Consider the following 21,793-nt stretch of genomic DNA (forward strand, 5'->3'; position numbering starts at 1 on the left):
GTTTCTAGGATATTTAGGGGAATGTCTTCAGCCTTTCACATGAAGTGTGATAGTAGCTGTAGGGTTTTGTAGATTTCCTTATCCCGTTGAGAAAGTTTCTATTTCTAGTTTAAGAGTTTTGGTCATAAGTTTATATTTTGTCAAATGCTTTATTTGTGACCATCAAGATGATCATGTGGGGCTTCCCTGGTGGCGCAGTGGTTGAGAGTCCGCCTGCCGATGCAGAGGACATGGGTTCGTGCCCTGGTCCGGGAAGATCCCACATGCCGCGGAACGGCTGGGCCCGTGAGCCATGGCCGTTGAGCCTGCGCGTCCGGAGCCTGTGCTCTGCAACGGGAGAGGCCACAACAGTGAGAGGCCCAAGTACCGGAAAAAAAAAAAAAAAAAAAAAAAAAAAAAGATGATCATGTGGCTTTTAGTCTATATTAATAAGGTATTACATTAATTGATTTTCAGATGTGAAACCGACCTTGCATTTTTGGGAGAGATCCTACTTGGACATGGGGTATAATCCTATTTACATGTTGGTGAATTTGGCTTGGGATTTTTGTGTCTGTGCTTATGGGAAATATTGTTCTGTAGGGTTTTTTTTAATTTACTTTTGTTTTTATGATGTCCTTGTTTGGCTTTGCTGTCAGAGTAATACTGGCCTCACAGAATGATTTGAGAAGTGGTCTTTCCTATTCTCTGGCAGTGTTTGTATAGTATTGTTTTTTTTTCATTAAGTATTTTGTACATTTCATAAGTGAAGCCATCTGAGCCTGTACTTTTCTTTGTGGGAGGACTTTAAATGACTGAGTATATTTGTTTACTTATAAATCTGTATAGATTTTCCATTTCTTCTGGGGTCCATTGTGATAACTGATATTTTCCTAGGCATGTCTCCATTTCATCAAAGTTGCCTAATTTGTTAGCATAGGGTTTTTCATGTTGCATACTGTTTCCTTGTAGTCCTTTAAATTTCGGCCACGTGGATAGTGATGTCCCTCTTTGATTTCTGTTATTGATAATTTGTGTGCTCTCTCTTCTTTTTGTGGTCAGGCTAGCTAACGGTTTATCAGGTTTGTTGATCTTTTCAAAGAACCAACTTTTGGTTTTATTATTTTTCTGGGTGGTTTTGTTGTTTTGCTGTTGCATTGATTTCTGCTCAGATCTTCATTACTTACTGCCTTCTGCTTGCTTTGGGCTTAATTTGCTCTTATGTTCTTGTTTCCCAAGGTGGAAAGCTTAGATTATTGATTTTTTTTAAACTTCTTTACTTCTTTTCTGAATACGTGTTTAATGCTATAAAATTTCCTCTAAGCACTACTTCAACTGCATCCCATACATTTTGATACATTTTCATTTTCATTTACTTCCAAATGCTTTCTAATTTCTCCTGTACTTTTTTTCTTTGACCAGTGGGAAATATTTAACTTTTTTTTTTTGGTCAAACCACACGGCATGCCGAACTTCCCTGATCAGGGATCGAGCCCGTGCCCCCTGCCGTGGAAGCGTGGAGTCTTAACCACTGGACCACCAGGGAATCCCAGTGGGAAATATTTAGAAGTGTGTTGTTTAATGGCAAGTTTTGGAAATTTTCCAAAATTGTTGGTTTCTAATTTAATTCCTTGTGGTCATTGAACAAGTTTTCTTTTTGATTGTTTGACTATGATGTGTCTAGGTCAGGATCTCTTTGTATGTCTTGAATCCTTTCAAATTAACTGAAACTTGTTTTATGGCCTAGAATATGGTCTGTGGTGGTAAATGTTGTGTGTACACTTGAAAAGAATGTGTATTCTGCTGTTACAGGATGGAGTGTTCCGTAATGGTCAGGGAGGGTGAGTTGGATGATAGCAATCAAGTTTTCTATATCATTTCTGATTTTCTGTTTTATTCTATCAGTTATTGATATTATTATTTTGAAATCTTCAACTGTAAATGTAGGCTTGTCTATTTCACCTTTCATTTCTGTCAGGTTTTGCTTCGTATATTGGGACTCCTTTAGGTATACGCATACATTTATAGTCATTGTGTCTTTCCTGAAATATTGACCTTTTTATCATTATGAAGTGTTCCTCTCTGCCTCTAATAATATTTCTTGGCTGAAAGTCTGTTTTGTCTAATATGAATATAGTCACTCTCAAGTGGTTACTCTGGGCGTCGTATATCTTTTTCTGTCCTTCTACTCTTATCCTATTTGTATCTTTGAATCTAAACTTGAGTCTCTTGTAGAGCATATAGCTGCTTTGTTCAATCTGTTCTGCCATCCTCTGCTCTTTGTTGGGAGTATTTAGTTCTTCGATTTCTCGTGTAATTATTGGAATAGTTTTGCTTTGTCAGTTTGCTAGTTGTTTTCTGTTTATCTCGTTGTTTTTGTTCTTGTTTCTTCTTTCCTACTTTCTTTTATGTTAAACATTTTTTGCCTTTATCATATTAATTTCTGTGATTTTTAAAATGATATCTTTGAATTATTTTCTTAGTGATTGCTCTAAGGATTATGATAGGCATTTTAATTTATCACAGTGTACTTCAGGTTAATACTACCTTAATTCAAGTCAGTGTATCACCTTTACTCCAGTATGTCTCTCTTTTCTCCCCCTTCCTTTGTGATATAGTTATACACATTATATCTAAATTGTCAAGCATGTACAGTGCTATAATTTTTGCTGTGTATAATCTTGTTTCATTTAAGAAATGGAGAAGGAAAAAGAAATAATATTCAACCAGTCTTTATGTGTACCCACATATTTACCGCCCCCACTGCTCTTCCTTTCTTCCCCTGCTTTTGCATTGCTGCCTGGAATCATTTTCTTTTAACTTGTAGAACTTCCTTTGGTTTTTTTTTGTCAGGCAGGTTTGCTGGCCATGTGTTTTCTCAGTATCATTTATTTGGGAATGTTTTTATTTTGCCTTCATTTTTAAAGGATAGTTTAGCTGGATATAGAATTCTTGGTTGGTTTTCTTTCAGTGCTTTGAATATGTCATTCTCCTGCTTTCTACTTTTCATTGTTTCTGATGAAAAGGCAACCATTAATTGTATTGTTGTTCCCCTATATATGTTAACTTGTTATTTTTCTAGTAGTTCAAGATTTTCTCTGTCTTTAGCTTCCAAAGGTTTAACAACTGTATCTCTAACTAAGTATCTCCTTGGATTTATATTAATTGGGCTTTGTCGAGCTTCTTGAATCTGTCAATAATTGCTTTTCATCATATTTGGAATGTTTTCTGCCATATTTCTTAAAGTATCTTTTTTTCTGCCTTCTCTCTCTTTATGTCCTCTTTACTATATATGTCCTCTTAATATTTTTTCTCTCTGTTCTTCAGTTTGGGTAAAGTCTATCAGTCTCTCGAAAATTTCACTGATTCTTCTCCCTTCTCAAATCTGCTGTTGAGTCCATCTAGTGAATTTTTTATTTCACTTACTGTGTTTTTCAACTCTAGAATTTTTGTTCTGTTTTGATAGGGTCTATTTCTTTGTTATTTCCTATTTGAATAATTTTCATCATGTTTTCCTTGAATTCTTTAAACATGGAGTCTTTTTTTTTTTAATCCAGTTTTTTTTAATGTATTTGTAAGGGTTGACCTGAAGTCTTTTTCTGCTAAATCCAAATTATGAGTAAACTGAGAGACAGTTTTCATTGTTTTATTTCCTGAGTATGACTCATACTTTCCTGGTGTTCTATGTGTATTTCAGAATTTTAATTTTTTCCCTGAATTTTTTGTTGTTGCTTTTGTTTTGCAAGTGTGTGCGTGTTTTAAGTCACTTGCCTGGATGTAATCCAAGGAATCTTGTGGCCCTACGTGTGTGGCCTCGGATTTCTCTGCTCAGCTCCCTCCATCCCAGCTCTTACCTTGATTTTTGGCCTGACTTTCTAGAGGTCACTCCTGTGTCTGTGTAGATTGTGAGTCAAGTTTTGGTCAGAGGTCATGGTCAGACACCTTGAGCCCATAAGGCTTCCACCCTCTGCATTGGGTTTGTGTTTCTGTTTCTGTTGCATTCAAAGCTCAGACAGCTTTCAGGGCTGCACTGGTTTTGCTCTGTGCTAGCCCCCTTGAGTGTCCACTGTATGTGGGGTGTGTGGAGTGGTCATCTCTCCCCTCAATGGCTGTCTCATTTCCAGGCTCTCCCTATAAATTTCTGCCTGTTCCTGCATTGTCAGTCACCACTGCTGGGACCTCAGCCTCTGGCTGGGAGAGCTGCAGCCCTTTCCCGGCATGGGTTTTCTGCCTTCTGCTTCAGATCAAGTCAGTCCCCTTGACAGCTAAGCTGCAGGCTTTCCAGGCCAGCCCCACAATGGTAGGGCCACCAGTGTGTCAGAGCCGTGGTGGGGGACAGCCTCAGACAGCAAGGTCACCAGCTTCCTCTCTTCTTACTCAGAGTTCAGTGGGTTTTCATGAGTAAATGCTTCCCAATCTACTGGTTGCCTTTTGTTGGATTTCTGGGGCCCTGAAGTCGTTGTTCTTCAACTTTGCCAAGTTTTGTAGTTGTTTCTTCAGTGGAAAGGATTTGTCAACCTCTTCTTTCCTTTCTTCCGGGTCTGATTTGATCTAGTAAGATCATTAGACGTAATGACGGAGCCCCCTCTAGGGCACCTGGCTTCTAGGGCTACTTCCGAGTCCTCCTCCAGTGTCACTCCTGCTCTTTGCAACCTCTGCTGGATTCTCCTGTTCGTTCCCTCTTCTAAATGTTTGTGTCTCTCAGGGCCCAGTCCCCAAACTCCTTTTTCTCTTTATCCATACTTAACTCCCTTCATGATCTCATGGATTTAATCACTTCTAATGCCTACAAATTCCAAATTTCTATCTTTAGCCCAAATTCCAGATGTGTGAGTCACATGGTCTCTTCCACGTCTCCTCTTAATGTGTTTAAAATTGAACTCTTGTATCTTCTCACATCCCAGTAAATGTCAACTCCATCTTTCCAGTTAATCAGGCCAAATATCTTGGTTAGCTTTCATTCTTCATTTTCCTCTCCTAGCCTGCGTCCAGTCCATCAGGAAATCTTACCAGCACCCCATTAAAATAGACCCCAATCCAGCCACTTCTCAGCATGTCTTCCACCTCACCACCCTAGTGCAAGTCACACCTCCTCTTGCTGAGGTCAGAGTTGCCTGCCCGTTCTTAACTCCACAGAGTAGCTGGAGTTGTTAATTCTGAAATGCATTCCTCTGCCCAGAGCCGTTCCCCGGCATCCGTCTTAGTGAGAGCAAACCCCGAATAAAGCTTGGCTACAGGCACTCAGTTTAACTCTCCCCCTGCCCCCAGCCTCCTTGACCTCGTCTTTTCCATTTTCCCCTGTCACCTCCACTAAGCACCCCCCCCGCCCCCGCCTGCCTCCTGTTCCTCTCGAACTCCAGGCACAGCCCTGCCCTCTGCGTTTGGATCAGCCGTTCTCTCTGGCTGGACGTCCTTCTAGGTGTGCTTGCTCAGCTCCTCCTGACCAAGCTCTCTGCCGTTACCCTGTCCTCTTCCTGGGGTTTTTCTCTTCTTAGCAATTACATATATTTAATGTATTTCACATTTATTAATTTGTCTGACTCCTTTCACTTGAGTATAACTTCCAAAATAGAAGAAAGCAATACTGTTTCTGTTTCTTCCTGTAACCTCAGAAAAAGCAGAAACCTGACGTGTCACAGGGACTTGGTACGTATTGGTGGAATTGGTGAGTGTGCTGACTGGTTAGCAGAACTGGGTTTTAGAATCCATCTGCTTCAGATGGATTCTCAGGGTGCATCTTAGAGACCCTGAGGGTCTCGATCAGAGCTTCCTACCTGGCAGATCTCAGAGCTGGTTCGTCAGACTTAGGGTCTGCACATACTGACCCCACTTAGCACTTCCATGGCCGTCTCCAGGTCGCCGGGGATCTGTGTAGAAATTGCATTTGGCAGTGCCTCTCCGCCCTAAGCGTTCTCCCCGAGATGGCATCTGGAGGAAATAGAGAGGGGCGCTTTCTCACAAAGACTACCCTGCACCCCTGGTCGGGCTCCCACTGTCTCTAAAGTTCATGTTACCGGGGAAGAAATGGGTTCCCATTCCGCCTCTGTGCTGCCCCCTAGTGGCCCTCCGTGGAATTGGGACAGATGACGTTGGAGGATCACTTGCGTGGCCTCAATCCCGCATCTCCGTGCAGGAGCTGAGATTTGATTTTCTGGCCAAGGCAGTTATATTCTGGCTCCTAAGTGATTTGTTTGCCATCGGTCTGAGCCTGTGTGTGCAAGTGTATTTGCGTGGGCTGTAGAGCCGCTGCATTTCACCCCGGAGTGGGTGTTATTCCCCTGGTGGATGTACTCATTCCTGTTCGCGGAGCACTTTGGGGGTTTTCCACACAAAGGTACTCTCTCCGTGAGTCAGCTTGTCATTCATGAGAACGATTCTCATCAAACGGCATCAGTGAAGTCTGTCACAAAAGTTACTTTACTGAGTCCTTCGTGTGCGCCTGGTATGGTACATTCTTATTTAACTTAATTTTGGCATGTCTTGGCATTTAGGTTTGGCTTTCTTTGTGGAACATTGAGGTTTAAAAGTGAATACTTTGGCAAAGTTTTTATAATTGTAGATATATGGAACCTTGCCTGTAGGACCGTAGTTTCTAACTTTGCTATTTTGTTATGAAAATAGAGCTAAAAAGAAAATTGTCAAAGTCAGAAATCCTAGTTTATCTGTTCTCACTTCCTGAACAATTCCATCTTTGTCCCCATCCATTTAATAAAGCCAGACAGTAAAGCATTCTGACTCAGAACAGGAATTTATTATTTCTTCAAGCTCTCTATTTGGCATTTTTGGTTTGTGTTGTCAATGAAAAATAACAAATGCTTTTTTCTATTTTGAGGTATCTGAAGAATAATATAGCTGTTATGAAATATGTTTTTATAGTTTTTCAGTTGTAGCAGCTGTGCGGGAGAAGTTCTGATTCACCCTTGTTTATACAATACACATACATAGATTTGACTCAGTTTGTGATTTGTCTGTCAAGTATGCAAGAAGCAAGTGGTTTCATTGGTACCAGATACCATCCTACTCTTATTCAGAACAAAATACCAGAAATGTGACTTACTGGTAAAATTTCTAAGCGCCTTACCCTTTAAACAACTTGAATCCATTTTTACTTGTTGAAGTCATGTAAGAAAAAGTAGATGGAGAGGGTGAGTATTGTGACTTTTAGCAAACAGGATCCATTTAATGTGCATGCGTATAGATTTTCTGATCACATACTGAGAAGGGAGACCGTAACAGTATATACAGTCTCCCTACCTTCCTGCATATACACCGAGAGGCATGTCACTGCTCAAGTATCTGGTGGTCTCATGGAAGGAGCAAACGGGAATAACGGTGGTTCCGTTCTGTGCATTTTTCATGGGGCAGGTGGAAATCCACATTTGCTGATAACCTGAATCATAACATTTCTCTTTCGTTTTTGGTTAGAAAGTTCACTTAGCGTTTAACACTTTGGAAAACACGGCCGTTGAAAATTTTTACCCTTTCATTCTACGAGCCTGCTTCAGGAATAAATTGATGAACATAATAGGGCAGAATTCAGTCAGTCACTGCTGAAGGAATTCAGAACTGAAACTCTGTGCCTATGGTTACGCACGGGGTGGGGGGGGGAAGCAAGGCTCCGAGCCTGGTTCCGAGCAGTGGAGCGGGTGCCTTCTCCAGGCTCCTGCATTTCTCCTCACCTGCTCTCCATTTGCACGTGCCACCGTCTTTGAGCATCCACTCGGTTATTTCCTTGAGTTTATTCCTCAGCTGAATTCTCGAATACAGAGTAAGAGTGTTTTAAACCTTGCGATGTTCTTTGTTGAATCGCCCTCCATGACTAACACAGCTCCCACCTGCAGCCGTCAGGCTGTTTCCTCACCCTCGTGAGCCTTCCAGACGGAACGTGGTGTCTCCCTTTGGTGAGTTAAACCTTATTCATGGGGTGGTGGTGGCCTGTACTTTCTATCATGAATTGCTTACTCAGTTCTTGCCCTGCTCTATTGTAGCTCTGAAAGAGGTTTTAATGCGGTAAGACGAGTAGCCTCTTGGTCCATGCTTTGCACAGCTTGTTGGTTTTACTTTGCGCTGCCCCTGTTTTTACATGTATCACACGTTCTCCGTGTTTCCATTCCAGCGCACCTCGCTCGGCTTCGGCACTCGGCTCCCCAGCACTGTGGCCAGGGGAGCCGGTGGGCCGTGTGCCGCAGGGAGCTCGGCCCGCGGGGAGGACGCAGGTCTCTGAGGACCCAGCTCCGGTTTAGATGTCATCTGCCAGGAGCATCTCTTCATCCCCTGGTTCATTCCAGCCTCAGAGCTGCTTAGGAGTTTTTCTGTTGAGTTTGCTGAGTGAGGTGTGACTTCCATACAGAAAGTGCATAGATGTTAAGTGTGCGGTAGTTTTGACAGATGTGTACACTGCTGTAACTACCGTCTTGACAGAGATGGAGCATTTTCACCACTTCAGTCTCCTCGTGCCCCCCAACCCCATCCACAGACTCCCCGCTCTGATTTCTCACCACAGATTGGTTTTGCCTCTGGTGGACCCTCCGACAAGTGGAGTCACGTAGTGTACGGTCTGGGTCTCGTTTCACTGACTCAGCGCAATGATGATGCACATTCACTCGTGTTGCAGGGGTCAGTGCTGGTGCGCTGTCTTATTGTGGGCAGCAGTTCAGGGTGTGAATATACTTCGTCTTGTTCATCTGCTTTCCTGTTGATGGACACCTGGGCCGACTCAGTCTCTGACCGTTAGGATAAAGCTGCCGTGAACATTCTCGTACAGGTCTTTCTGTGGACGTATGTTCCCGGTTCTCTTGGGTTTCCTCCTAGGTATTTACCTAGGAGTAGAATTGCTGAGGCGGCTGTATGTTTAAGGAACTGTCACACAGTTTTCCATACTCGCCAGTGTTGATCTGAAGCAAATAGACGGCCAGGTTTTCTCCAGCAGAGATGGGTTTATTCGGGATGAGCAGAGAATTGCAATTCAGCGTCTCAGCCGAAGCAACCACGTGCAGGTCCCCCCACGGCAAGGGAAGGAGACGTTTTTATAGAGGGGACAGGGGAGGGGGCGGGCTTAGTAAACAGAGCCTGACTTTTCATTGGCTGAGTCCTGGCAGGAAAGAACAGGAGTCTTTCTTCTTCCTGTTGGGCTTGGCTGTTGTCGCAGGGGTGAGCGCTCCCCCTGCTGGTCTGCTATTGGGGTTTCTGTTCAGTAGTGTTTTACACCAGCATGTATGAGAGTTCCACTAGTCCTGCATCCTCGTCAGCATTTACTCTTGTTGTCTGAATTTCAGCCATTATAATAAGTCTTAAATTTAGGTAATATAAGCCCTCCAACTTCGTGCTTCTCTTTCAGTGTTGTTTTGGCTATTCTAGATTCTTAACTTTGACATACAAAACCTTAGAGTTAATTTGTCAATTTATATAAAAGAGCTTTGGGATTTTTGATTGGGATTCTGTTGCATCTATGTATCAATTTAGGAAAAATTGACAACTAAATAAAACTGACCGATTTATAAACATGGTTTCTTTCAGTTTATAGGTATTCTTTAATTTCTCTCAGCCATATTTTGTCATTTTCAGCATAGATGTTTTAGACATTTTGCTTAAATTTATCACTAATATTTTGCTTTTTGATTATACTGTAAATGGAGATTTAAAATTTTTCATTTTAATTATTTAATACTACTATTAATCCTGTGACTTTACTGAACTTGCTTATTTTTCCTAGTAGTTATTGTAGCTTCCTTTATTTCTGAGTTTTTAAAATCAAGAATAAATACTGACTTTTTCTCAACATTTTTTAATTATGGAAAATTTTAAACATCTAAGTCGAAAGGATTTTACAGTGAGCATTCATAGGCCCCCTGCAGATTCTTCTGTTTGTCATCCTGCCATCCATCTATCCATCCATCCATCCATCCATCCATCTCACTTGTTGACACAGTTTATAGTAAGTGCCCACATCAGGACACTTCTCCCTAGTAAACTTCATTTAGCATGCAGTTCATTAACTTGAATTCCATATTTGTTCATACATCATTTGTTAATGATGTAACATTTTGTAGCGATGCACTGCACAGGTCTTAAGTACTATACAGGTTGCCAACCTTAACAAAGCATGTACCTTTGCAACCCAAAGGCTTATTGAGCTAGAAATTTCACTGATGCCCCTCCCAGTTAATTCCCTACCAACCTTTGTTTTTGGGGTTTTTTTCAATAATAGTTTGGGTGGGTTTTTTTTTGTTTTTTTTTTTTGCTTATTCAAGAATTTTCATTTAAATAGAATCATACAATGAGTAGTCTTTTGAGTAGGGCTTTTTCATTCAGTGTGATGTTTTGAGACTCACCCACGTGTTTGTATGTATCACCAGTTGACTTCTTGTTGAGATTACTATATGTACGTACTACGGTTTGTCCAGTCGCTCAGAAACTTGGACTGTTTCTAGTTTGGATACATTATGAACAGAGGTGCTATAAATAGTTTTGTACAAGTCTTTTTGTAGATGTATGTTTTCATTCCTTTTTGGGTAGGTAATGAGGATTGGAATTGCTGCATCATAGGGTAGTTATTTGTTTGGTTTTATGAAATGCTGTCAGACCTTTTACCAAAATGGCTGTACCATTTGAAAATGCTACCAACACTGTATGAATATGCCAGTTGTACATCCCTGGTGTGTTTTCATTTTAGCCATTCTAATGGGTATGTAGTAGTATCTCATTGTGTATTTAATTTGCATTTCCTCATGAGCAGTGATGTTCCTCACTTTTTAATGTGTGTACTGGCCATTTGTCTATCTTCTTTTGGGAATGTATGCTTAAATCCTTTGCCCGCTTTTAAATTACATTTTGGTCCTTTCATTATTGAATTCTAGGAGTTCTTTATTAGTCTTAGGGACCAGTCCTTGAAGATATTTTTTATGGATATTATCTCCCAATCTCTGGCGTGTTTATACATTTTCTCGACATTGTTTTTTGATGAAGTCTCATTTATCAATTTTCTTTCTTTCATGGTTATTGCTTTTTGTGACCTAAAGAACCTTTGCCTGCCCCTAAGTCACAAAGATGATGTCCCGTGTTTTGCTATGGAAGCTTCATAGAAAAGCTTTTCTAGTTGGGCCTAAAATACATCTTGAATTAATTTCTGTGTGTAAAGGTTGGGATAAGGGTTGTGGTTCACTTCTTTTACGTAAGGATAGCCAGTATTCCAGCAGTACTTATTGAAAAGACACGTGGATTGCTCTGGAAGCCTTTGTCACCAAACATCACTCACTCCCTCAATCCTGTGGCCAGTTCAAGTGAGGGTCTCCTTCTGGGCTTGCTCTCTCCTCTACCCCATTGACGCCCTTGTACGTCCTGTGTAAGTACCACACTGTTGGGAATCTCTTGGTTCTCGGGAGAGGGTCTTGAAGTACGGCTCTATGAGTCTTCCAGTCAGTTCTTTTTCAGGATTGTTCTTCAGGTTTGTTGCCTTTCCATGTAAACGATCAGATCTCGGCAGTTTCCACATAAAATCGTGCTGGGATTGTTATTGGGATTGTCTTGTATCTATAGATACATTTGGGAAATTTTAATTTTTAACAATATTTACTCTGAATTCATGAACATCATTTTTTCCTTTAAGTTTTATCATATATAATTGACACACAGCACCATGTAAGTTTAGGGTATACAGTATAATGACTTGACTTATATATGTTGCCAGATGATCACCAGAATGAGTTTAGTTAACAGCCATCATCTCATATGATTAAAAGAGAAAAAGAGAAGTGTTTTTTTCCTTGTGATGAGAACTTTTAGGGTCTACTTTCTTAGCAACTTCAAATATACCATAGAGCAGTGTTAACTACAGTTGCCATGCTGTACATCGCCGGAACTTATTTATGTTATAACTGGAAGTCTGTGCCTTTTGATCACCTTCATCCAGTTGCTCCTTCCCTCTCCCCCTGCTCCCCCGCCGTGAACATCTTTCAGGGCTGTCCAAGGATGTTTGTTTAGAAGACAGCCATAGTCTCTCCTGCCAGAGGTCGGGGCAGGCATGCTCACGGCCCATCATAAAAGACTGGCTTCCTGTCCTGTAACATCACCCGTTGTGTGCATGGGTCTCACCTGGCCGTCTGTGTCATCCTGTGGGCACTGGAGCAAGGACATGCTGGTCCTCTGGCTGCCGCAGCTGCTGAGGAACAGAGTCCTCTGTCTGCGATCAGGGGTCTTGCCTTTGCCACATCTGTGAAACAGTGCAGACTTGCGTGATAGCTTGCAGATGGGGTGAAATCACAGACACGTCTTGGTTCTTGAGTTTCACTTACGATGATGGGAAACTGACAAGGATGTGGTTTTCTCAGAGGAGAGGATGCAAGCCTCATGGGTCGCTTGGTGAGATATGAGGAAAATCCGTGGAGATCAGTGGCTCGCTGTGTTGACCAGGGCATGGCCTGGCAATAAACGGTGCCCCGCTTTGTGGCCTGACGATGGGGAGACATGGAGACGGTCACAGACTGACTGCGCACCACCCGGTCCTGTGCGGACACAGCAGCCAGCACGGCCCTCTTGGTGGCCGATTCTTCTCTGGGCAGGAGGATGTGCTCACCAGTTTGGTGGCACATGGCCCAGTGTTTCTCAGAGTGAAAAGAGGAAGGTCACAACCACCGTGGGCAGAAGGCAGGCAGGTTGTTAGGACCTTGGGTGGTTCCCTTGGGAGATGAGTGGGGACTTGGCACAGCAGGATAGGTGGCCCTCGCGCTGACTGTCATGCCGACCTCGGGTCCAGTGGGAGGTGGCACTAAAAGGCCCGGTGTTCTCTGCGGTGCAGGCGGTCGGGGGGGCTCCCCAGCGCACCAGGTGTTGCTCTCCCTGGTGGCACAGCAGGAGGCTGCCCAGGGTGTGAAGGGGTTGGGTGTTATGTGGGCGGCGCCCCTTCTGGGGGGCCTTCCTGTCTGTACAGATCTCCTCCCCGTCCACTCCTGACTCCACCACCTGGCACCTGGAGCCTCTAAGACTGTGCTTTCTGGGACTTCCCTGGCCGTCCAGCGGTTAGGACCCCGAGCCCTCGCTGCCAGGGGCACGGGTTCGAGCCCTGTTGGGGGATCTAAGATCCTGCCTGCCTCACGGCACGGCAAAAAAAAAAGAGAGAGAGAGACTGTGCTTTCTGCCGAGTTCTAGGGATGTACGAGCCATTGGGGTCCCTTGTTTCAAGGGTCCAATCCCCTCGGTTCTGTGGGCTTTTGGTTTCCTTCCAGTGTCGTCAGATAGTCATGTGTATGTTCCTCTCTTTCTTCCAGTGGAACAATGTATCTGCCTGTGTTTTTAATAGTTAACAACTGTTCTTAGTAGTTAAGGCAACTTTTCCTGTTCTTAATAGTTAACACACCTTTCACCTGACTGGTGAAACACCTGTCCTCCTCTGTTGCTTCAGAGGTCCACCAGAATTCTTTGACATAAGCAGGGTTTTATGTATTCTTGTTTCCATGGTGATGCTCTGGTGTTCCAGGTTACCCAGGCATTGGTGTACGACTCAAACCTGAGAAAAGCCTTCAGCCTTGCTTCTGGTTGCAAAGTTACGCTGGAAGCCCCCTGTTCTGGGCGGGATCACAGCAAGTATTAGCCACCAGCAGGGCCGCTGGCACAGTTATTGATGATGGTGCAACGTTGGTCTTCTTCTTGTGAGCAGATATGTTTGCATGCCTTATTTCTCAGGCTGTTGGGTATTTTAACTGCAGCAGTAGCAGAGTTACGTTCTTCCTCCTCTTGCTGAGCTCTTTAACTGCGGGGGTTTCTCCGCGGGTTTTTGTTCACAGGTCAGTGAACCTTCGTCTGTGCTCGTCTTTCTGTCTTGTGCGACCCCCAGGCCATCCCAGCACCTTCCTGGGCCCCGAGACTGTGGCATGCTCCGAGGTCGGTGGAGTGCGTTGGGGGTTCGGAATGACCCTTTTTGATTAATTTTACTGCTCTGGAAACCATCAGAGGACTTTGCTATGTTCAGGAAAGCCTGGTTTTACTTCTTTCATGTTTGGAGTGTTTTAGATTGAGTTTTAGAAGGAAATCCTAACAAAAAGAACTTTTGTCTGTAATTCTGTGCTTTTATGAAGAATTTGTTTTTTAAAATTCTTTACATCGAGATTCTGTAACTAGAAGTGGATACTCACGTATACTTTAAGAAAGACCGTTTGTCGATACTAGTTTCCAGAACCAGTTACGGGGCGGCTCTCAAGCAGAAGGGACTGAAGACCCAGAGAAAGATCTCTTCCTGCGTTGTCTTGTGATCAGGTCTTCCTCCCTCATCACAGGAGAGCTCTGGAAATCCCTTGAGGCTTATATCCCAGTAAAATCACGTTGAATCCAGGTGATGTGCCTTTTTGTGGGAGATTAATTTAGCCACTCAGACTAGGGATGAACAGGACTTCTACTTTAACGCTTTCAAAGGAGGGAGGACGTCTGTCCTTGAAGGAGGGGGGTCCCAGCTTGGTGTGGAGTTGGTCTTAGGGGCCTGAACCTCCCACGCTGTGTGTCCCGTGCCCGGTGTGGCTCTCGTAGACCCGCCACTTCGTGTTTGTGTCCCCGTGTCGGCCACACGTGTTGTCAGCTTGCAGCCACGTCCCCGCGAGAGTTAGAGCAGCACGTGCGCCCCGAGTGCTCGCTGCTCCTTCCCCATCTGCTGTGGGGTTGTGATCTGGGACCTGCAGGCCAGCCGGAAGAACGGTTTCCACAGGTTTTAAAGAGTTGAAGGAAATCAGAAGTTCCCTATTTTAGGACACGTGAAAATGACAAAACCCTCAGTTCAGTGCGCGTAAGTCTTGTTTCCGTGGCGCCTGTGGCTGCTCTCGTGCCCAGTGGTGCAGTGGCATGGCCAGGCCCCAGGTGGCCCCTTCCAAGCCCCAGGGTCTCCCGTGCGTGCCCCGTCCCCGCTCCTCTCAGTGGCCGAGCGGGGTCTGGCCGCCGAGTGCACACGCAGTGCAGCCCGTGGGGGCCGGCCTGCAGGGAGCACCAGCCGTTCACGGGGGTCGGGGGAGGAGATCCGTCCTCCCTGACCAGAGCCCTGTGCAGCTTGAAGGAAGCGGGCGAAAGGAAGATGGGCCGTCCTGGTCCAGCCTCCCTCATGCTGCTGGGGTGGAAGTTGATTTAGAAAGAAACCAAGGATTAAACATCGTTGTTAGCTGTTAAGAGAGAATTTCTTTACCGCTTGTATCTAAAACTTTTAAGTTATTTCTGCCGTGAAATTGATTGGTGTGGAATTTTCCAGAAACATGTGTTTTAAATGGAAATACTTACACCCTTAAACGCAACTCTTCACAAGCAGAGGAATGGGAGAAAATCACTTTGAAAGCACCCCACGCTGCAGCCTGGACCATGAGGGCCCACCATGCAGGCCTGACGCCGCTGTGACGCGGGGTCTGCCTGGCGTGAAACCCGCCTTCTGCTGGAACCAGGCCTTTGCTTCCCCTAATCCTTGTCACCCAGAGGCAGTAATGCGCATTTAACTTCAGGCTCTTCTGTAGTTCAGGGCTTTCATTCTCTACACCCCAGGTAGGTATACTGGCAAGTTTGGCGGGTATTTCGACAGTAGGGCAGATGCTGGGGTGTAGGGTGTTCCCCACTCCCCTCCAGCGTCTGCAGCTGTACTCAGCTTCTGCTATTTTGGCATGTTGGAGAACTAGGTACACCGTTGTGTCAGCTGGCCTAACCTGTAGCTTTGCCAGAAGTTTGCTGAAGACCCTGATAGTGGCCTAGACCCTGTCTCCTTAGTTAAAGAGCTGCTTGCCGTGTGGCCCAGGCCTCTGCCTACGAGGTACGAGGTAGCTGCTGCCCCTGGGGAAGCAGGCTGGTGGTTTCTATGTTGACTGGAGAGGTAGCCACAGATTGTATTTCCCCAATAACTTGGGGGGCATTATGCGAAACAGATTTGTTCCCACGAGTCATAGACGCTCTCCCACCTACACTTAGGATGTCAATTAAGGCAGTGGAATTTGTCATGGTAATGACAGTACGTTTCATGCCAAGGTTGTGTAAATTCATAAATTTGATACGGGATGTGTTGATCATCAGATTCAAAGACTGACAGCATCTTCCTTTAAAGATGTTGGTTCACACTAGTTAAAACCAGGTTTTAAAGGTAAATAACCTGACCATTCTGCACCATTTATTACCAGTAAAACGTTAAGTCCTCTGTGGACCTTTTTCATTTTAACTGAGTGCTTCTAAGCGACGCTGTCAGTACCTACCCTGTTTCCTCAGTGCGTGGGCCGGTGCCACCCTCAGGGCTCGGCCTGGACCACAGCCGTGCTGTTTCTTGGGCTCCTGCTCTTGGTAACAGGATGGCCAGGCAGGAGGCTGGAGATACCCAGCACTGGTCCAGTTGTGACCATGAAAACCAGCTCAGGTGGTCGGCGTTCAATATAGAAAATAGCCTCTCTTGAATCACAAAAAAATAAGCTACCTAACACATCCATATATTCTGAGCATAACATTTTAGCATTTTGTTTGACTTAATTTCAAGGAAATCGCTAAAACCCCGAATACTCTGTTACTGTTCTGTTTTTAGTTTTTGTTTCTTTTTGTTGCGCTACGCGGGCCTCTCACTCTCGTGGCCTCTCCTGTTGTGGAGCACAGGCTCCGGACGCGCAGGCTCAGCGGCCATGGCTCACGGGTCCAGCCACTCCGCGGCATGTGGGATCTTCCCGGACCGGGGCAGAAACCCGTGTCCCCCGCATCGGCAGGCGGACTCTCAACCACTGCGCCACCAGGGAAGCCCTACTGTTCTGTTTTCAGATGGTTTGGCTTGGGAAGAGGCGATCACGCGCATCACCTGTTGGGGTTTTTATTATTTTCGATGGTCCATTGTTATTACGCTTGCACCTTATTTTTCAGATAGTGCATTTATACTTTTCTCTTTTCCTCTGTAAACAGGTTGAAAGAATCGTTGACAAAAGGAAGAACAAAAAAGGGAAGACGGAATACTTGGTCCGGTGGAAGGGCTACGACAGCGAGGACGACACCTGGGAACCGGAGCAGCACCTGGTGAACTGCGAGGAGTACATCCACGACTTCAACAGGCGCCACACCGAGAAGCAGAGGGAGGGCCCCTGCACCAGGGCCAGCCGGGCCTCCCCGAACAGCGCCAGGAAGCAGATCTCCAGGTCCACCAACAGCAGCTTTTCCAAGGCCTCTCCGAAATCTCTGGTGGTTGGCAAGGAACACGAGCCCAAGGCCAGCCCGCTGTTTGCCGCCGGCCAGAAGTTCAGGAGGAACCCAGCCCCGTCCCTCTCGAACCGGAAGAACATGGACCTGGCCAAGTCAGGCATAAAGATCCTCGTGCCCAAGAGCCCCATCAAGAGCAGGACCGCGGTGGACGGCTTTCAGAGCGAGAGCCCCGAGAAACTGGACCCCGTCGAGCAGGGGCAGGAGGACACGGTGGCGCCGGAGGTGGCGGCCGAAAAGCCGGTCGGAGCTCTGCTGGGCCCCGGTGCCGAGCGGGCGCGGATGGGGAGCCGGCCCCGGATACACCCGCTGGTGCCTCAGGTGTCCGGCCCCGTGACCGCGGCCATGGCCACGGGGCTAGCCGTGAACGGGAAAGGTGAGTGACGGTCTTGGAGGGGCGTGGGGTCCCTGCCCCGGAGGGCAGTCTGGTGTGGGCCCGGGGGCTCCTGCGGGCTCCGCTTCTGACACATGTCTGTCTGCGGGAACCCCGGAGAGGTTTCGCCAGCCCCTGCTTTTTTTCCTTGAAGCCTTTGACATTGGCGTCTGAAGTCAGCACTGGCTGTCTCTGTTTCATTGGCCGTCCACAGGCTGGACCACCACGTTGGCTTGACTTAAACAGTGTCCCACTCTGAGTAGGTGATGGCTGGGTTTTTTGTTTGTTTGTTTGTTTGGTTGGTTTTTTACATCTTGTTTCTACCTTTATGCATCTCTTAGGCACTGTGTCTCATGTTAGGAATCCATCTGAATTTTCTGAGTGTGACCGGTATTGATTAGAAGTCATGGTTCTCATTGTGCCAACCCATCTAAGTAACTGGAAGTGCCTCTCAAGGAGGATATTGATGACCTGAGAGCCTTTGGGACCTCGATTGGTCTCTCCAAAATAGTCAACTGTTCGAATTCCTTTTTCAGAGCAGGAGTGCGTTCAGTGTGGGTGCTCTTTTCTGTTCTGCTTTTACCCTGTTCCTGACCCGGACGCTGCAGCTTGGGTGGTCATCCTGTGGCCTCCCCGACCCCAGGACAGCACACCTGGGGATCAGCACAGACAGCTGCCTTCCCTGCCCTTTTCCTGCGCCTGGCGAGCCGCCACTTCTTCTAGAATTCTGTTACGTCTTCTCTGACGTATGCCTCACCTCACGGTAGGTGTACCTGCCTGCTGTCTTACTGGCCCCCCTGCTCCCCGCCTCTTGGCGGCTCCCATCCATTCACTGTGATTCTTGGACGGGGGCGCGATCCCCGGTCGCCAGCTGCTGTACCTGGTGGGCAGGCGGCCCCGAGTCTGCACGCGGCCACCCACACCTGTCCGGCTCTCTCTCCACGTCGGGGCGCCGGCTCTTCTCTGCCCTGTTGCTTCTTCGCCTCGTGGACACTGCTCTTCCTTCTGGTCCAAGAGCCACCCACTCTCATGTCCCTTTGTCACTCGTGCCCCCTCGCCGTCCATGTTGCAGGAGTGGGACGGTCTCTGTACCTGTGCGCATCTCCCTCAGCCCATGCTTAGTAGAATAATACGACACGAGGAAAAGTGATGTTGGTTGGTTTGGGGTGCTCTTTTCCTCCAGAGACGTGTTCCCCTGAGACACTGCTCTGCCGTCTTGCTGTGGTGCATCCCGCAGGCTTGGGGGGATATGACTGAGGTCATGGTCCCCTTTGCACAGTAAAGGGGCCTCTCACCAGTGTTTCCCAGACACGGGCTTTGCCCCGACGCTGCTGCTCCGCCCTGCCTTTGGCCTTCGCCTGGAGCTCGTCCGCAGAGCTGACTTCTCGTGTGGCTGACCTGCCCACAGACACAGCCCTCTGACCTCGGCGCGAGGAAGAGGCACAGAGGCTCGGAGGCAGACGAGGCCCGACAGCCCGCTAATAGGAGACTCCACTCTACAGACGGGGGTCGGGTCCGGAGAGGCTGGATGCTCAGGCCGGGCGGGAATCAGCACGTCTCTTAGTTTCCACCCTGTGTTCTCCTCGCCACTGCCGGCCACCTTCACCAGGGAAAGAAACGTCTCCTGCTTCACCGCTCACTCGGGCCAGGTGCCGCCTGGGCTCTGGTGCTGCAGACGAGGCCTGGGCCCGAGCCGCCAAACTACAGCCCGCGGGCCCAGCCCTGTGTGGCCTGGGAGCTAAGAATGGTTGTTGCGTTTTCTGATGTTTGAAAAAGTCAAGAGGAATAATATTTCACGATCCGTGAAAATAGAAGAAATTCAGATTTCTGTTCCACAAAGGGTTATTGGAACCCAGGCACGTTTGTTCACCTACAGTCTGGCTGCTTTCCAGCTTCAGGGACAGACTTGAATCATTGTGACGAGACTGTGTAGCCTGCAGGCTGAAGGTGGGCCGTTTGGCTTTTAACAGAAGTTTGCTCACCCTGCTCTGGGAAGCCTTGGTCCTGGGGGTGGGGCACAGAGGCCTCAGATCCTGGGGTTCCCCTTTGATTGTCCACAGAGCTTGTGTGTACATACGTTTTCTGGCCGGAGGGGACCCATAATTTTCAAAACTATTTTGACTCTTAAGTTCCCACATTCTGCTCTCAGCACAGTTCTGCAGGGTTGGCTGCCCTCAGCAGAAGCCCTCAATTTTGTATATAAGGAGGGTTGTGGCTTCTGTTTAAATAAAAAGTGGGTGACTTCCTTTTTTTTATCACCCGTAGCCATTTCAGAAATTTTTCAGTGTCTATAAGGGTGTCTGTGGTTAAAACCACAGGGGGCGTGTAAGTGTAAAATCTTAAATTATTTTATCTTGTTCTGCGGAGGTAGTTGATTGGGGTGAGAGTAACACCCTTCTCTCCTGCCCACCCGGGTCCCATACAGGTTGAGAATCTCCTCCCCACTTAGATGGGAGCAAGTCTGACAGCCCCTCGGAAATGTCTTTAAGGCCGTGGTGACCCAGGCCTGCAGTGGGGTCCCGGACACCTGTCAGGGCCACTGGGCGCCTTTGCTTCCTGTCACCCTCCTGTGTGGAAGATGCTTCCATTCTTCCTGCCACTGGACTGTGGGCTTCGGGAGGGACGTTGTCTTGCAGGGCTGAGCCTCCCCGCGGCCAGAGCAGCGCCTGTGCGTGGCGGGAGTGATTTGGGTAGGACAGTGCTTGCTGGAGAAGAGGCTGTGTGACACGTCCTTTTCTCCCTGTCACTGGGTCACACTAAACGAGAGCGGGTGCTGTTGAAAAGACAAGGTCCGTGGTCCAGAGCATGGAACCTTCCGGAAAACCACATCCTCGCCTCCAGTGTGTCTCTCTCCTGACGAGGAGGACCGAGGCCCTCTTGGGTGGTTGGTCCACATTCGTACATTCTTTTTTTTTTTTGCGGTACGCGGGCCTCCCACTGCTGTGGCCTCTCCCGTTGCGGAGCACAGGCTTCGGACGCGCAGGCTCAGCGGCCATGGCTTACGGGCCCAGCCGCTCCGCGGCATGTGGGATCCTCCTGGACCGGGGCACGAACCCGTGTCCTCTGCATCGGCAGGCGGACTCTCAACCACTGCGCCACCAGGGAAGCCCCCTCACGTTCGTACATTCTTAACACAGATGTTTGTTTCTACCTTCCATGGTAATTTTAGTGCCACACCAGAACCCTGATTTGTTTTTCTAAAACTAATTGAAGCAGATACTTGCGGAGTCATTGGGAAATGAACCATCTCCTATTCAAAACATTAATCGAGTAGGGGGGATATTTTTGCCACCAAGCACAGCAGATACTTAAATGTCTGTTACCCAAAAGAGTAAATGTTTCTGGAGAATTTTAACACACACATACAGTGACTTTTACAGACTAACCATATGTGTGTTTGGTTTTTGACTGTTTTAAGTATGAAACAGAGGTTTAAAAGATGAGTATAGGGCTTCCCTGGTGGCGCAGTGGTTGAGAGTCCACCTGCCGATGCAGGGGACGCGGGTTTGTGCCCCGGTCCAGGACGATCCCACATGCCGCGGAGCGGCTGGGCCCGTGAGCCATGGCCGCTGAGCCTGCGCGTCCGGAGCCTGTGCTCCGCAACGGGAGAGGCCACAACAGTGAGAGGCCCGCGTACTGAAAAAAAAAAAAAAAAAAAAAAAAGATGAGTATATTGCTTCACTCAGAAATAGAAAAAATCTTAAATTTAGGCAATGCAGCTGTGTTTCCACTCTTTTTTGTTAATAAGTTACTGTTTTCATGCTCTTTTAATTGCCTGATGAACTAATCCTACAAAAGAAGCAATTGCTTTTAAAAACTGTATTATTGTTACTTTGTTCTTTCGTGAATTCAGATATCTAGTTGATCACCATTCCACAAGTATGACATTGGAGAAAATACTAGTAGGAAACACTGTTGTTTTGAAATGAGGTCTGAACCTTCTCAGTGTTATCACGTAGGGTTGGCTGCTGGAGTTTAAGTCAAAGCTAACAGATTTAGGAGGAAAATGATGGAGGAAATACCTTAACACACCACATGTCTTCCACCCCGTGAGCATTTCAGTTGGAGGAAGTTCCTAGGAGAAATTTTCAGGAAAAGCTGGCTTCTTCTTCGGAGGAGGAGGAGGAACTGCAGCATAAGTTCCTCCCAGTAAGAATATGAAGCAGATGCTGCCCGGGCTCCCGGTTCAGAGCTCCTCTGCAGGAGGGGCCCTGGGGCCACTTGCTGTGTAGGCGCCGACATTGGAACTTACCTCCAGGGAAGGTT

The 21,793-nt window shown here is 46.7% G+C and overlaps 1 protein-coding gene across 1 annotated transcript in view; it reads left to right on the top strand.

The window, feature by feature from the left end:
- CDYL (chromodomain Y like) overlaps positions 1 to 21,793 on the top strand; it is a 134,901-nt gene that overhangs the window by 67,718 nt on the left and 45,390 nt on the right. The window contains exon 2 of the mRNA XM_060109909.1: positions 16,864 to 17,530. Within this exon, the coding sequence (XP_059965892.1) occupies positions 16,864 to 17,530 (667 nt within the window). The remainder of the gene's footprint in view (positions 1 to 16,863; positions 17,531 to 21,793) is intronic.

This window comes from Mesoplodon densirostris, chromosome 10 (genome assembly GCF_025265405.1).
Source record: "Mesoplodon densirostris isolate mMesDen1 chromosome 10, mMesDen1 primary haplotype, whole genome shotgun sequence".
NCBI classification, from domain to species: domain Eukaryota; kingdom Metazoa; phylum Chordata; class Mammalia; order Artiodactyla; family Ziphiidae; genus Mesoplodon; species Mesoplodon densirostris.